The sequence below is a fragment of the Passer domesticus genome, chromosome 16 (assembly GCF_036417665.1).
Source record: "Passer domesticus isolate bPasDom1 chromosome 16, bPasDom1.hap1, whole genome shotgun sequence".
NCBI lineage: Eukaryota > Metazoa > Chordata > Aves > Passeriformes > Passeridae > Passer > Passer domesticus.
In genome coordinates, this window is record NC_087489.1 from 9,665,910 (window position 1) to 9,682,776 (window position 16,867).

The following is a 16,867-nucleotide window of genomic DNA, read 5'->3' on the forward strand; positions in this document are numbered from 1 at the left end:
GGGGTGGAGAAGCCGTTCACCATTCTCACATTGTTCAGTAGGGTGAGCCCCAGAAACAGCCGGTGCAGTTCCACCTCACTTGGGTTCCAGTCACACTCAGGTGAGTTTGGGAGGAATAACACTGTCCCAGCACTGAGCTGGTGTCTCCCCTTCTCAGATTAGCACATCTATTTAAACTGTAAGTTTGTGCTTATTTATAGAAGCAAAACAAAGCCAATGATATCCTGAACCCAGACAAGACCTAATTTGGCATGGTGGTGACATTCTGTTCCCTAGGAAAGCTGCTGTCTGGCAGAGGCCCAACCAATTCCTCCAAGAGTTGCAGAGTTTAAACCACTCAAATTGCAATTTCTCTCATATTTGCCAAGAACTGTGCTAATATTCCCTTTTTCTGAGGGCAGGGATGAAGAGAGCTGCCCCCCCCCCCATGGGATCCACAGAGAAATGACACCTTAAAGTGACTCACAGGCAAGCCCCGAAGCTGTTTAGTAACCAGAGCTGGAACCAAAGAGAAGCAGTTCCAGAGCCACAAATACACTGAAGAGTCACCTACCAAAACTCTTTGTGGAGTTCAGATCAGAATTATTCTGCATTTGCACAGTTTCATGTATCTGATCCTTATTCTCCTTCATCCTTATCCCTTCTTTTGCAGTTTCAGAGAATCTTGAGGAGCCAAATTCTTCCCTGTGAGGGTGCTGAGGCCCTGGCACAGGGTGCCCAGAGCAGCTGTGGCTGCCCCTGGATCCCTGGCAGTGCCCAAGGCCAGGTTGGACAGGGCTTGGAGCAACCTGGGGCAGTGGAAAGTGTCCCTGCCCATGGCAGGGGGTTGGAATGAGATGAGTTTTAAGGTTCCTTCCAACCAAACCATTCTAAGGCTCTACAAACCACATGCTGTCTGGTAAATTCCAAAGGATACTAAAGGATGGAAAGAACAGCTGCTTTTCTTACTCATGCCCATGTAGCACTGAAGGACAGATGTGATTTACAACCTGATGTCACTCCAACATCCTATAGGACATCACCACAACCCTCCCTCAGTAGGGAATTGTACTAGAATCAGATACTCAGACCTCCAAGTTAAATAAAGGAAAAATTTTATTCCATGAAAAAGAACAATTTATTTTTAAAAACTTATTTCCTTTCCTTTCACTTAACAAGGGATATTGTGAATGAAACTTACTCTCTTTGGCTACATGATAGAATATTCCATTTTAAATAAGAATCGCTAGTTTAGCCAGCAAACAGATGTTCTAAAAAAGTGTTTTCCAGAGCTTTTTTTCTACCAGGACAATACCCAACAGCCAGGGAAGAGCTCCATAAGAAGCTTCCAGGAGACCATCCAGTGACCCTGAGCACAGAGCCTTCCACCAGGGGAGGTCAGCTGAGAGCAGAGAGCTTGGAGAGTTAGGCCAGACTTTTCCACTTAGTTATGCAAATTTGAGTATTACTGAAACGTTTCATCAGTTGTTGAAAATTCAACAAAAAGGGGAGGGGAAAAAAAAAAAGCAAAAAGGGGAGAAAAAGGTAGATTTTCCCTCCCCCACAACACATTGTTGCCGAGTATTCTAGTCCCAATGGAATGCATTTTGTACAAAAAACACTCCCATTTTCAATCAAACTTCCTGAAGGAATCTCTAAGAGAATAGTCTCTAGACAACTGCTAAGTGAGAAAAAAACAGAGCCTGCTGAAAACAGTCTTTGATTTCAACACAGAGCAAAGATTCACTTGAGAACACAAAAATGTTGAGAAGGGGAATCTCTGTCAATAAAAGCCTCATTTTGGAGGACAAAAGAACCCAGCAGAGTTTTCCTGGAGCAGTCCTAAAGCAAGAGTAGATCAAACCAGCAGTTCTTCCTAGAAACACTGTGCATGGGAGACACATTCAGTGAGTTTTTACACGTATCCCAAGTCACCCTGCAAATAAGATTGCTCCAGCAATTACTTATTTTCTCCCTCTGCTGAGTTATCAATGAGTTGTGTGGATTTATCTTCCCCCTTTGGGTGCACCATGGCTCAGGACATGAAGGCTCTCACACTGCCCCGGATGACAGCCCTGCAGATGGGACACAGCCTCAAATTGAGGGCACATTCCTCACAAGCTACCAGGTGGCCACAGGGAACAAACACAACAGACACGTCTTTGTCCATGCACACTTTGCACATCCTCTCCTCTTGCAGGCGGCGGAGCTTTTCTTCTGTGCTCAGCTGAGACTCATCTTTACCAAATAAAGAAAAAAAAACAAACCAAAAGCCCAAACTGTTAGTGTTTTGTCACAGCTCCAGAGTGCCAGTTGTGACAGCTTAGGAAGTCACACTGCAACTTGCCCATTGTTTTGTTCAGAGACTGTGAAGATGGCAAAAATACCTCTCAGGCAAGTTTCATTTAAGCTAAAAAACTGCAGCTATTGTAGACTGGCTTATCTACACAAGGTTCAGCTTATCTACACCCACTGGACTGAGCAGGGACACAGATCAACAGCATTTACTGTGGTACACAAATTACCCCCATAAACTGGATTTTTTTGGTAACAGCTGCTTCACAGGGGCACTCCAATCCATGAGTAAGGGTTCCTGTGCTCAGGTACCACTCAAACTAGCACACAGTCCCCTTCAAAATTTAAAAAATTAGTTAGAATAGTCACTACTGATACTGTTATTCTAGAATTCCTCCCAGTTATTCTTAAGCTCAATTCCCCACTCTGCCAGCCCAGAGCACCTGATTCCTTTTGCTGCACAGGTCGCACTTCTTGTCTTGATGTTCCAGCCTCTCTCTGAACAGCACCTGTACAACCAGAAAAGAAGATGGTATTCAAAGCTACCTCCTTTATCCCTTTCCTGACAGTGCTTTGTGAAAAGATTAAATACCCTGAACCTCAGAAGTATTTGGTTAAAAATTGCTTATCTCGGCCTGGCATGGCTGATCTTCTCTGTGGTGCTTCAGCAGCTGTGTAAGTTCATCTCCTTGCCAAGGCCTGTGTCCACTTCACATTCTCTCCTCAAAGGTGGTTTATCTATCACATCAGCTGGTCATTCCAGCTTCTGTGCTACTATTTAATCAAAATTTCACGGAATTTTTTCTATGTTAGCTACAGAAGTGGCAGACCATGCTGTGGAGGCAGGAGCTTTGGAACTGCATCTTCAAGTGAATTTCACTTGGCCAACAGACTTCACAAAACAGACAACACAAGACAGAAGTTAAGGAAAATATATATTATCTAGACAAGAACTATGGCTATTTCTAAGCGGGTTATTGATTCCAATTTTGAATAGGCTTGGAGTGATCATCCAGCCTAGAAACTTTGCTTCAGACACCTGCCTCTGTCTGGATCAGCTGTGAATTTGTGCACAAGCCTGTACATCATGGATCTGCCAATTACTGCAGGTCTGAGGGCAGCAGGAAACACCAAGGATATCCCCACCAGAGCCCAGTGCAGGCAGATACAGCCACTGACATCCCAGCAACCACAGCTTCTCCAGGTTTCTCTAACTCAGACCCTCATTGCTCAGGCTCCCAAGGAAGGGCAGGCTTGGGGGCATTACCCCTCAATTCCAGCCTGAGCAGAGTGAAGGAGACCCTCAGGACCCTCCCAGCAGTGCTCCAGGGGCAGTGAGGAAGAGGTTAAACACCCCCCAGCCCAGCTGTGAGTCAGGCCTACCTCTCCTTCTTCCTGCACTGCTGCTGGCCCCCCAGCCTGACTGCAGCAGGTCTGAAATCAGCTCAGACTCAGACAGGTAGAAAGTCCCAGTCAGCACAAATTTATTCTCTACCAGGTTTGCCACGCAGGTGGGGTCAAAGCCCATCTGCAGGACATTCTGCACTATGAGACTCTGATCCCCAGAAGGATGAGCCAGCAATTTCCAGTCCCTCAGAGGATCTGTAAAGCAGTGAACAGGTGCTTTACCAAAAAGGCAGAGCTTTGGGCAAAAAGAGCGCCATTCCTTGAAGGTATTCTACATAAAATGGCATTAATATATCCTAGAACACTTCTCAAGCCATCTACTTAGCTAGATTAACTTCCACATTTATTTTTTACTTCAAATCATAATTCACAAGGAAGTTAATCAAAGCCATTTTTGTAAAAGCCCAGACACTTGTTTCGGATGGTTTATTTCACTTTATCAGTGAACAGTCTCCTGTGTTTGGCATCACTCCAGAATCCTTATCTCTGTTTTCACATCCCAGAACAGAAGCCTCAGAACTGCTTTCATGAGCATCAAGTGGAACATCCCAATTGAAGCCTCTCCTACCTCCACCATTCATCAGTAACAACAGAAGTAGGAAATTCAGCTGGCAGTCTCTTCAAAGGCTCAAGTCTTGCTTAAGCTTATGGGAGCCAAACTTCACCTACTTACATTTCTGGGAGCAACTGATAAATGGGAATAAATCCCAGGAACAACATTTTCATGAACATCTAGACCCTCTACTGTTGTCTGGTTTCTTATCAAGCATGTTTAAAGTGTTGTAGGGAAGGGCTTTACAGACAGAATCAACAGCAAGAGCATCAAAAGCCAAAGGTATTTTAGGGAAGCACTCACAACTCACATGATTATCCAGACTAGATAAGTATTTCTGGCCTTTCACCAAGATGTCACACAAGAACAAGTAATTTTGTTTCTTGAGCTCGAGACTATTTCTTAAAACCAAAGTGAAACAGCTTCTAGAATATCAAAACATCTCACAAGCACCATGTCTACAGAGGGCACAGCAGCTGAGGTGGGCTGGTGGAACTCAGACTAGACCACATTCACCAGAAGCTAAAACACCATGGAATTACAACACTGACCTTGGGAAGGAGAGGAGTCTTGCTCGGTCTGATGCCAGGAATGCCTCTGAAAATGATACAGAAAGAGAAGCATGTGTTCAAAACCCTCCAATCTACCAAACCTAATCCACTACACACAAAATGTTCACGACTCACAGGAGCCAGCAGGGTGCCAGAAAAGGTCGCCTGAACACTGTTAATAAATTCTCTCCCCCTTGAGTGCAGTAAAAATTCACACCTAGGAGCAGAAAAGTTGAAATATATTAGTACAGGCTCTCCCAAGTGCAAGTAGCAGTTTAAAATTTAGAAGCAAAGGGTGTTTTGGGCAATGAGCAAACATATATATACATTAAAGATAGGATATCAGGTGTTTCACCTGCCCACCTCTTGCACAAAGGCTGACAGTAAGAGGATCGTGATCCCTCCCCCTTAATTCAGTCTTCATTTTGGCCCAAAATGAGCTCAGTGGTAACATGCTTTAGAACAGACCACAGGAACTGTGATGAGAGAGCAGCTCACAGGAAAGAAACAAGAACTGCTGCAGAAACCCAAGGCTTACAGTACATTTCTTCTTGTACCTCAGGGTACAAGAAATGAAAGTTCTTTGATGCCAAAGAAAGTTATTTTAATTGAACTCCTAGATGATGAACTCTAGGTCAAATTAGAGAATCTCAGGTCTGAACTGTGCCATTCCACCTGAGCTTGAACATTTTATTTTGCTTTTAAGGTGAGAGGTTACAAACATTTCTATCCTATGAAAGAAAAGGATCAGTGTGCAATGCATGATCTATCTTTTGGCCTTGCTAGAGGGGTATTTGTTAACCAAGACTGACTTACTCTGGGTACCATTTGGCATGTTCCCTCCAAGGATCATCTCCAAAGGACCAGCTCCTCACGCCTCCATCACAGTAAAAACACCTCACTACATCTCCTCGTCCTGCAAGGGAGAGCAAGAGATTGTTTGACACCTGAGCCACTACATGCCCTACAGTAACCCTGGGTGAGACAGCACAAAACACAGCTTTGGACAGAAGAGATGAACACATGACAATTTACTAACACAGTGCACATTGTACAGGGGCAGGAACTCAGTCTGAGCTCCCAGGGCTGGCTGAGATGATTCCAGAAGGAGATCACATGCTAACAGGCAGCATCCATGGCACCAGCTAAGCTCCCATGCACAAACCCCCCAGCCAATCCCCCTGCCTGCCTTTGAAGCAGAGCTGTAATTAGTTACACCTACAAACACACTTTGCTCACTAACCACAGTCTGCCATAGAGCAAATATTTCCTCTGGCTGGTCAATTCAGAGAGGAGTATTTCTTCAAACCTGTTGCCTAACCAGCAAATCATTCTCAAAGGGAAAGAATGACATTGTATTGATATTCACATGCATGTGATTAAAATAAATATTGCCAATTTTCCTCAACAAAAAAAGGATCCAATTTCCGTATTTCAGATTAAGAGTCCTTAGAGGAACAAGCCACAGCAACAGCCAGAGGGGCTGACTCCACACAGCTGTCACTCAGGTTTGGGGTTTGAGAAGAAAAGGCTTCAGTGCAAGACACAGCCTATCCAAAACATGACACACCAAGCAAGCTCAAGTCCTTTTAGAAGTGCAAGGAATAAATACACTCAATGGATCTTAAAGCACAGACTTTTCTGACCGTAAAACATCTATTTAAAACACATCACCTTTTCCTCTCCTGCTGGCAAGGAGGTATTTACTAGTGGACCCCTCAGTACCCAAACAGGAGTTAAACATTGAAATGAATTCTGCACAAGCAGCAAAAGGAACAGCACAGGCAGAAGGAAGGATGTGGTTTTTAACTACAATACATGTACACATAGATATTTGTAAGAACAATAAAACAGTGAAACTTTCAAAAGTTAACTCGAATAAGAGTTAAGGACATTTCCCCAGAGTACCTACCTGTGTAAAAGAACCCTGCTCTAGCCAGTTGCTCTGGATGTATGCTGGAATTTTGTGGCCAATTCTCAAACGTAGACAGTCTCATCTCCTCTGTCACCATCTCGGGGTACTCTGGCTCGTTGGGCAGGGCTGCCTCCTCACTGACTATCCCCTGCAAGACACTCAGGAACTGCCCATCCACAGTGTCAAAGATCTCCTGCAGGGACAGCATCTCCTGGTTCCCAACATCCTCACCACGGATGTATTCACAGGAAGGGAAGAAACGCACGTGCTCTATTATGGGGCAATCACCAGGTCTCCAGTCCTTCAGGACACCACCACAGCAGAAACACTGCACTTCATCCCCGGGGCCCACGTAGAAAAATCCAGCCTCCACCAGGTCCCGGGCAGACACAGGGGCAGTGGGGGGCCACTGCTGGAAAGTCCTCAGCCTCCTGGCCACGCTCCTCATGCTGGAACTGAAGAGCTGGCAGCGAGCAGCCCTGGGCTCCAGTGGCTCTGCATCCCCCATGGCCGTGCTCTGCAAGAGAGGATGGGAGAGCCCCGGGCAGTCAGCTGCATCCCCAGCCCCAGGCAGCACTCACCCCCCGCGGGATTATTCCCCATTCCAGAAAGCTCCTGCTCACAACAAAGCCCAGCTTGTTTGGGAATGGCAGCCCAGGCACAGATCTGGTGTCTCTGTACTTTTGCTGAGCATTCACTGGTGTCTGACGGGAAGAATCCAGCGCTTTCCAAGGCCCTCTGCCAATTTACAGGAAAGATGGAACAGAGAGGGGAGGGCAAAACCTGTGTTGCCTCCCAAGCTGAACCAAGTCAGCCTTTGGCATCTGATCTGCAAGATAAATCCCCAACCATTTTGCTAAGCCTTTAAACTAGCATGAAAAAGGCTCTGCTTTTTATTCCCTAAACCAGACATGTCACAACAAAACACAGAACAGCCACACCCAAACAAATAATGTCTCGATCTCCCATTTACAGCCAAACATCACGCAAAACATCACATTTCTCATGTTTTTATTGTCATGATTATTGAGCAGTTATTATCTAGAAATAGCTCTATAAACAAAAACTTTTCCAAGCCACGGCCTAAAATAATTAGGTACAGTTTCTAGGAGGTGGTGTCCTAAAATCAAGGATTTTCTAGTTTTTATCATATTCTGTCTGTGCTACTTCAGTGCAAGAGGAAGAATGAAATTAAAGAAGTTATCAAGTGCTTGATTCTCCAAGCTCTCACGCTGCCCTTCCCTGGGCAATTAAGCTGAACTGCAACTCAGCCACTGCTTCCAACATTTCCCTATGGCTGGCAGAGACACTTTCAAAAAGCCCTACAATGACACAGCTGAGAACGAGGAACCATTTAATTCCTTTGGAGAGAAGTCCCTACACAATGTGACTAAGTGAAAGGTGCAATCAACCCCTTTTTTGAAGTTAAGGGCCCTACAAATCTCTTCCCAACTCAATAGGTGAGTTCAACTCAAGGAAGTGCAGCTTCCTCTTTACTGGGTATCAGGGTTAAGCATTTCTAGAGCACAGTCCCCAAAATATCACATAGGAAAATGTTAAATCAAGGGGAAAAAATATAAATACACACTTTTAAAGGTACCATTTTATGAGGCTGGTCCAGCACGTTAAAATAACAGCTAACTACAGCACTGCACAGTAAAATACAAACAATGGAGACCATAGATACAGCAGCTACTCTGCAGCCAACGCCACCACAGAGACTCAGAGGAGGCTTCAGAAACACTCAGGCCAGTAGCATCTCTGAAGATCTGTTTCTCTTAATTAAGGGCTGCAGCACATTTAGGGATGGAAAAAAGCTTACAGGTCATTTTAGTCACAAAACTCACAGCTGTCCTCCATAGGTATTACAAATTTAGTGAGATTTTAAAAGCAAAATCAAGCTCACTCAACCACATACCTTTCATAATAAAAGGCAGCAAGGAAGAGAAAGCTCATTAGCAACCAGAATTCCCTTCTATAATGACAGGGACAGAAACCAGGGCTGTAAGAAAAGGCACTAAAAGTCTCATTCGGAAACTGTGCTTTATTTAAGACAATAAAGAAGCTACTCAAGAACTGTGTCACTGGTGTAAGGAGAAGGCCACAGAGAAAACAAGCTCTGAGGCCATTAGTCACTGATGCCCAGCAGAATTTGCAAGCTAAGCAGACTGAGGAGAGGCAGATTGTTTGCCTTCACAGCAGATTTTGCTCCCAGAACACAGGAGCTTGTTCAGCAGGCACAGCTCCACAAGCAGTGCTGCTGTCATCTTGAGCCTAAACAAAGAAAAAGCTGTAACTCTTAAGCTACAACAAATTTTGGGTTGCACAGATATGATATCAAGGTTATCTTAGCCTTCCTCCACCTAGAAAGCCCTTGAGAGCAAGCTTCACAGATTTTGCTTTGTGCCTTCACAAAGGAAATTATTTCTTCCACAAAAGATTTTTTTAATAAGAGGTGCAACATAGGAGAACAAATATATTTATCTTTTGCTTTTTAAGAAGTCCATTATGGTTTACCTGCATATTCATATACTCTGTAGAAGATTCATTACCTCTGCTAATGAGACTCCCTAAACCAAATTAAAGTTTTAAATAGCTATAACACTACTAAAAACCAATATTCAACCACAACCCACTACTTACATAGGAACACAAAGCCAAAACAACACGACAGTTCATACCAACAATTAGCTCAATAAAGATACTCCTTAAAAAAAACCCCAACTTTACCTGAAACATGTTAACTAAACCCCAGAAAGCTTCCATAGTTTAAAACTCTCTCAACATCACAAGCTTCACACAAAAAAATCTTCTCTCCTCAGATGTTTCTCCCAAAACAGAAACACTGCCAAGGAGCAAGTGAGCCCACCTGCCTCAGAGGCCATTTATAATGGGTAGGTGCCCCCAGTTGGTTGGGATGGGCTGAAGTTCTCTATTGGCTAATGAGTCCAAATTTCATCTTTATAAAAAGGAGTCACAAGGCAAAGGTATAAACTCAAATTTTTTCCAGAAAATACTGGATTTTGTTAAAACCTAGTCTAGTGCCAGGTGTGACATCCTGCCTCCTATGATTTAAGGGCTGTCACATCTCTATTTTTGCTGTGACTCTATTAACAGTGCTTCTGCATCTTTTTCAGCTTGTTTTCACATGTTTGGCACCTTAAGTTTCTTAATAAAATGTACTGTGAAATTAGCAGATAAATAGCAACAAGAATTTTCTCCAGACAGCTTGGACAGATTGAATTGCCTTTACTTTGGGAATCAAGTATTTTTCTACAACTGTATCTTCACAACTTGAATTCCTCCTATTCCTTTGCCTTCTTGTGGTCACAATTTCACAAAATGGAAGATTTTAAGGATAGTTTTGAAAGGTGCAATTACTTGAAAATGTGTTTTCCTGTACCACTGCCCAAGAAGATGCATAAAGCTTCTTCTAAACTCTTGACAAAATATCAGTTCTCTATGCAAACATAGGAACACAGGTGGTTCATCTTTCTCAAAAATGATAAATTAGCATTTTTATTTTGATAAAAAGAAGCAGAGTCCTTTTATTTTTATTTTTTTTTACAGGCAAGCCCATACAATCATTCTCATTAAAAAGAAGTGTTGGGTTTTTTGCTAATTAAATACTCACTAATGAAAGCCCCTGAGCAGTAGAGGGCAGTGCTTTTATATGACATTTACAGAATGCTGTAACAAGAGAATGTGCTGGGGAGGTTTGTCCTTAGTGAATTTCTCTGTAATAAAGCACATATAAAGAGAATTGCACATTGTCTTCCACTCCGTGGGTCCTGTCTTTTCTATGTCTGTGCTGATTTTGAAGAATGCATCCTAAAAATCCAAGGGACAGAGTTAACAAAATCCCTCCTGCAGAAGCTGTTTGGAGTCTGCTGATGGGTTGTAGCAAATCACTTGTTAATTAGTAAGAGTGATTGATAATTCTGAATTTGTAAAGCATTTTACAAGCAATGACCTCGTCTTCTACTGCTTGTAACCACCTGGCTTCTCAAAGGTGTGCACAATTCCACCTGTTTTAGGGGAAGCCCCAGCCTGATTGTTAAAGAGGGAAAAGCTGTATAAATCTCAGAGGAGCTCAAAAGCAGCTTCTAAGTTAATTGATAACATTGGTCTGTTTCTGGCAGTGGTTATTTGTTTTAGGTTTTTTTCTTGTATACATAACATTCTTCCATCATAAAAACTTCAGGCCAGGTTGAAGGTTGATTATCTGTGGGGTTACACTCATGTGGTTTTGTGGGGAACATTTCACCAACAGAGAAAAGCTGAGGAGGAGCAGTGAGATCTGTAGCAGAAGATGAAATGACTCCAAGTGTGGTGCTGAGAGCAAGTAAAAACAAGCCACCGTGTATAAATGATAGGGTTTTATTTTAGCACACCAAAATCTGGAAAGCAAATAACATATTCAGTAATCTGTTGTATGCAGTTTATAGGGATCTTTTTAGCAAGTCATACATTTTCAGGTTTTTTTTTTCAGAGCATTAAGATATCCTACTGAACTTCTGAATGCTTCTTAAAATGAGGAGTGTCATGAGCTAGTGATAAACAAATTGTGGGAATCAGTAAACATCAATCAGGAGTCCAGGACAGATCAGTGATAATGATCAACACTGACATCACTAGACAGTGATTGGAAACACTCGATGAAGAAAGTAATATAAACATAATTAATCAAAAATCTGCTTGCTATTATCAACCTGATTTGGAAGGAAAACAATCAATAAATACAAGGACCAGAGTATATCTGGAGACAGCATAATGAAGAGCACAAAAGCACTGAAGTGACTGGAGCCCCTGGAAAAGCTCCAGCAGGATTCAGCATCTCCACCCTCGAGGTGCTACACAGCTGTAAGGGGCTGAAGCTGCTCTGTGTGGCTTAGCTTGAGGTAGACTATGGTGCTTTCATCAATAAATTAAGAGTTTACTCAGGAAAGAGGCTTTTATAACAGGAGGAAAAAAAGGTATCAGTTGGCATTGGTGAAGAAATGATGGAGCACAAAAGGAGACACCATAGCTTGCCACTGCACTGATGGGTAAAGGGACTGGGATCAAGCAAATTTATGGCATAGTTCCCACTTGCTCAGATGTTAGCCACTATTAAGATGTGGATCCATTTTTCAGAATAAAACATTCAGACCCTGTGATGTAACTGCTTTGCAGCCTGAAGCAGAGTAGACAAAGTCATTATACCTGAAGCCCTAGACACAGATGACTGCTGCTGTTTCTCATTTAGGGCCCCTTTTCCTCTTCTGGCTGCCTCTTCCTTGCGTGTTGTCCTCCCCTTCCTTCCCCTGAAGGACCTGCTGGTCTGACCCTGCAGAGCAGCACCTGCACTGCTGCTCTCTGGGGAGCTCCTGCCACAGGAACACCCAGGAGGAGCTCAGCTGCCTCCCAGGGCAGCCCTGAGGGACCAAAGCACACTGCTGGCTGTGGACACACGGCTCCACAGCATCCCTAAAACAAATCCTCTGCGGACAGGAAACAGGATCCAGCTCAGTGAACAGTGACAAAGCACACTGAAAAGTGACTGGTCGCCCCTGGGACAAGCACAGAGCCATTTCCTCAGGGCAGGGCAAAGCTCAGGAGTCCCACTTTGCTGTTTCATGCAGCTCAAGTTTTTCTTTTCCCATAACAAGTTCTGCCATACATCTACAGTGATCTTCTCTGCCTATCAACAGCTTCCTTGCTGCGCTTCCCTCAGCAGACTTTTCAATAATAACAACAAAAAAAAATCAACACATTAATTATAATAAATGGTTTATTTCTCCCCACATTAACAATCATTCATTCAGAAAGCCTGGAAATGTTGCTATGAAGTAAATCACAGAATACCAAAATGGTTTGGGTTGGAAGGGACCTTAAAGTTCACCTCATTACAACCCCTGCCCTGGGCAGGGACACCCTCCATTATCCAGGTTGCTCCAAGCCCCATCCAGCCTGGCCTTGGACACTTCCAGGGATGGGGCAGCCACAGATTCCCTGAGTAATCTGTGCCAGGGCCCCAGCACCATCTGAGTAAAGAACTTCTTCCTAATATCAAACCCAGACTTCTCCTCTTTTAGTTTAAAGCCATTCTCCCTTATCTATCACTGCATGCTCCTGTAAGAAGTGCACATACACAGAGACTGCTGGAGCTAATGCACAGGTGAGTAACAAATACCTGTTTTGTGAGGTGATTTCCTAGGGATTCAAATATTTTCATCTTCTGCCCTAATTCTTTCCCCTGGCCCTCACTACTATGGCATTTGATTGCCTCAAAACTTTAGGTATTGTAATAGTTAGGAATAGCTAAATGTAGCTTGCAACGTGATTCATGAAAGTGCTTCAAATCAAATCCTATTAATATCCCAGCCCACAGAACAGAACACAGTACATATGAAAAGGAAAATCTGCAAAGCACAGCAGATACTCAAAAAATCAGTAGAGGAACTGGCCTTAAAATCTAAAAAACTTCATGGTTTCAGTGTCCAGCCTATTATAAAAATATTTCTGCTATTGAAGAGTAGGTTGACCACTGTTCACTTCTTTTTCAAAGGAAAGTGTTTGTAGAAAATAGCTTTTCTTTTATTTTTATAAATGTCTTCTGGAGCTGAAAAATATGGGTTTCTTTTTCAAGGATTATTTTTTCTCTTTATTCAGTTTTCTAGCCCTTCTTGCCCTTGCTGCTGAACCAAATAATCATGAGGGGGAAAAAAAAGAAATTAAGAACAACCCCAACCTCATCCATTATTTGCTGTCTTTCTTTGTTTCCCCTAACATTCTGAATACTTGATAAAAATCTGTAAAAATTCACTGCTGCTGCAAACTGAATGAACTATTTTCAGTTTTCAACAGATTAACAATCCAGGGAACCGGAGTGCTTAGAGGCCTGAGCAGCAGCACAGGGGTTGGGAACACAAATTAAAATTTGAGGAGAGAACTGTAGGGCTAAGTACATTCCCACAGTGAGTGTGGAAAATATAAATTATATTCCCTTGCTGTTTTCCTTCCTAAGTAGCACCTGGTAGGTTGCCCCAAGGTTGAATTACACCTCTTCCTCTCCCTCTGATTGACTTTGATAATTTCCCAATTCCTTCTGATTCAGACATGGAGGAGCCTAACACCTGGAGGTCCATGTAAACTGAGCGGCACTGCAACTCCAAATTATTCACATGTAAAACTAACAGCTCCTCAGAAGAGATTCTTACCCACTTGTGGCCAAAGTTCCACCATTCAACCATTAAATTACCTGTAAAGAAGGATTTGTCAGGCTTTGTTGTGATTCTAATGGAGCTCATCCTACTTTATAATTGGCAGAAAATCAGCTATCAAGAATCACAGAACATCTGATTTTCCAATTAAATCCTGCTATAGTTTAGACTGTATTTTTATTGTGAGAATGTGCCTCACTGCCTGAATATTGCTTGGGCAACAGGCAGAAAGATCTATTCTTGAGCTATTCACACTACAATCATCTGCTTTTCTCCATGCAAATTGGCTTGGAATGAGTTTATTTTGTCCGTGTCAATAATCAATAGCAAGACTGAAAGACGAGGAAGAAAGACAACAGAGCAACCTGAAGTCACTGCAAAGAGCAGAAATTTCATGGAAACTGACCTTAAATTTCATGGAAACCCCAGAGAGCAGCACGAAGGAGTTGCCAAGGATGAAGAGCAAGAGGGAGGCAGGGGAGAATCCCTGTGCTCATCATTGCTCTGTTGAGCTCCTTGCCACAGCTTTCCAAGGAATTTGTCTTGCAGGGAACAGCATGTGTGGTGCTGATGTCAGATGGGATCTGTTCGCAGGCCACACTCTTTGCATATGATTTCCCTCCTCATGTTTTCACAAACAATGTGTCAGTGACATGAGAAACAGGAGAGGAGAACAGATACAATTTCTCTGTGTGTCTGCTTTAATTTTTCACCCTGAAATGATGGAAGTGAATGCTGGATCCTTGCTTTGGGAACATTCAGCAGGGTGTAGGGTGCAGGAGGGAGATTATCCCATTATGGCAATATTTGATTTTCTTGCATGCTCATAACAGAGAGGGCTGCATAAAATTCCTGTGAAATGTATATTAAAACCAAATAATAAAAACAGCAACAAAAATATGCTGCAGTTTACACAAGAACTTTTTTGAGATTTCAGAAAGTGTTAGCAAAGGAATAAAAAGATAAGTACAACTTTTTCTTAAACTAAAAGAACACATTTCATTCCACTAAGACAGAACCAAACCTCTTGTTTCCCCCTGGGTTACAGTGTTACACTCCAAGAGTATCCTAAGTTATATAATACATATAAAATAAAATATTGCCTTATCCGTATCCTTCAACTGAGACTTTTCATCTTACTGCTTTTATTTCTAAAAGACCATGCACTTCTCAATGAATAGACAAGATCATTCTTAGCATTACCAGGAAGAAAAAAAAAAATCAGATTTTCCAAATGCAACAGCAAAAAACATTCCCACAAAGACTTAGATGTGTACATGCATGTACATGTGTGACATGCTGCCTTTGGGTCTCACCTAACAGGTACAGCCTAAGAGCCCTGTGTGCTGGGATGCTGAGGCACAGAGCTCCAACATTCTGCCCACATGCTCTCCTGGCGAGGATGATTCATAGTCACATCGTTTCTATATCGAGATGTGAACATACACAATCACATGGACTTGGGAGCAGTGCCCATCACCCAGGCACCCAGCCTTTCCCTTCTCCTTCTGCACACAGGTTCCTCTCTCCAGCCACGCTGATCACTTTTTTGTCCTGTTTCTTGAAGTTTTGTTTTTTTGACAGACTTTCCAGCTCGCTCAGGGAGTGCCCACAGCAGGGATTTATTGACTTGCTCCAAAATTACACCAAAGGCAAACAGAATTGGAACAGGAGCAACCTGGTCTGGTGGGAGCTGTCCCTGCCTACGGCTGGGAATGGAACAAGATGATCTCTGAGGTGTCTTCCAATCCAAACCAGGCTGGGATTCTAGGAAAATACCAATTATTACTTGCTACCCAAGTCAAACAGAGAAGTCAAGGCATGTCTAGGTGCTGAGGATTAAAGCACCACTCTTCCTCACTTCTGGATGTGAGGATGATCAGAAAAAGGACAAAAGTGGACTCTTCATTTCAGATATTTTATTAGAATGGTAAGTACAAACTCAAACTCACAGTTTCCAAACATGTGAACACAGAGAAGACTCTGGTTTTAACTGTGTCTAAATTAAAGCATAATTGTGTTTAGTGTATTCCACAAGAACCAGAATTTGCCACGTTCACCCCCAAAATTAAGCACAGAGATGTTACAAGACTTTGTAACTAGCAGGACTTAGACCTTGACCCCGCTGAAATCAACATAAACTGGCCTAAGGGGCCCAAATCGCAACCAGCTTCTACAAAACAGCTGGAAGAGAGGAAAAAAAATTATCTGATAAAACCCCACGTTGAGGGTGGATGCTGCCAGTGGTCAGACTGGCTGTGTGAGGGAAACAGAACAGGATCCCCAGGAAAGTGATCACGGCACCGAGCCTGATGGAGATCAAGGAGATTTGGACAATGCTCTCAGACACTTGGTGGGATGGCTGGGGGTGTCCTGTGCCAGAACAGGAACTGGGCTTCGATGATCCTTGACAGTCTTAGGCTGCACCTGGGGAAGTTTAGGCTGGGTATCAGGAGGAATTCCTTCACAGAAAGAGCGAGTTGACATTGGAATGGTGGCCCCAGCGAGGCCGTGGAGGGGCCTGGCACTCCGTGCCCTGGTGTGGCTGACCAGAGCTGCTGGGTGCAGGTTGGATTTGATGGTCTCAGAGTTGATGGCCCCTCTAAGTCATTCGGGATCCTGGGTCCTTTCCAGCTCGGGAAGCTCAGTGATTGTCTCAGTGATCCTGTGCACAGCTGAGCCTGTGGGCAAAGAGTCCTTGCAAAGACTGAGGAAGGAACAGAATCAGAGAATATTCTCAGTTGGGAGAGACCCACAAGGATCACCGAGTCCCATCGTGGGCCTGCACAGGACACCCAGGAATCCCTCCATGTGCCGCTCTCCACACGGATATCGAGCGGGCACCCACACGGGTATCTCCAGCAATCCGGCGACCCCATCCCTGAGGAGCCCGTTCCATTGCCCGAGCACGCTGTGGGCGAAGAACCCCTTTCCTCCCGGGGCAGTCGCACCCAGCGGCGAG

General features: G+C 43.5%; 1 protein-coding gene across 5 annotated transcripts; it reads right to left on the bottom strand.

The window, feature by feature from the left end:
* Positions 1 to 1,077: 1,077 nt before the first annotated feature.
* Positions 1,078 to 9,587, bottom strand: BIRC7 (baculoviral IAP repeat containing 7). Of its 5 annotated transcripts, none has more exons than XM_064391675.1 (9): positions 9,431 to 9,586; positions 6,966 to 7,217; positions 6,698 to 6,848; positions 5,602 to 5,701; positions 4,921 to 5,002; positions 4,786 to 4,831; positions 3,658 to 3,876; positions 2,718 to 2,783; positions 1,078 to 2,217 (listed from the first exon to the last, which is right to left on the bottom strand). In XM_064391675.1, exons 1-9 carry the CDS (start codon positions 9,464 to 9,466, stop codon positions 2,015 to 2,017), a joined length of 1,155 nt encoding a protein of 384 aa, XP_064247745.1. In that variant the 5' UTR covers positions 9,467 to 9,586; the 3' UTR covers positions 1,078 to 2,014. The 5 variants fall into 5 exon arrangements, with proteins under 5 accessions (XP_064247745.1, XP_064247744.1, XP_064247743.1 ...); XM_064391674.1 differs by having other exon boundaries at positions 6,698 to 6,866; XM_064391673.1 differs by having other exon boundaries at positions 6,698 to 6,893.
* Positions 9,588 to 16,867: the final 7,280 nt, after the last annotated feature.

Coding starts and splice junctions, on each gene's coding strand:
- BIRC7 (XM_064391672.1), bottom strand. CDS start 9,466: ATGGAAGCTTTCTGGGGTTTAGTTAACATGTTTCAG. Junction 7,218..9,430: donor GTTTAGTTAACATGTTTCAG/GTAAAGTTGGGG, acceptor CCTCTCTTGCAG/AGCACGGCCATGGGGGATGC. Junction 2,784..3,657: donor CAGTGCAGGAAGAAGGAGAG/GTAGGCCTGACT, acceptor CTGGTTGTACAG/GTGCTGTTCAGAGAGAGGCT.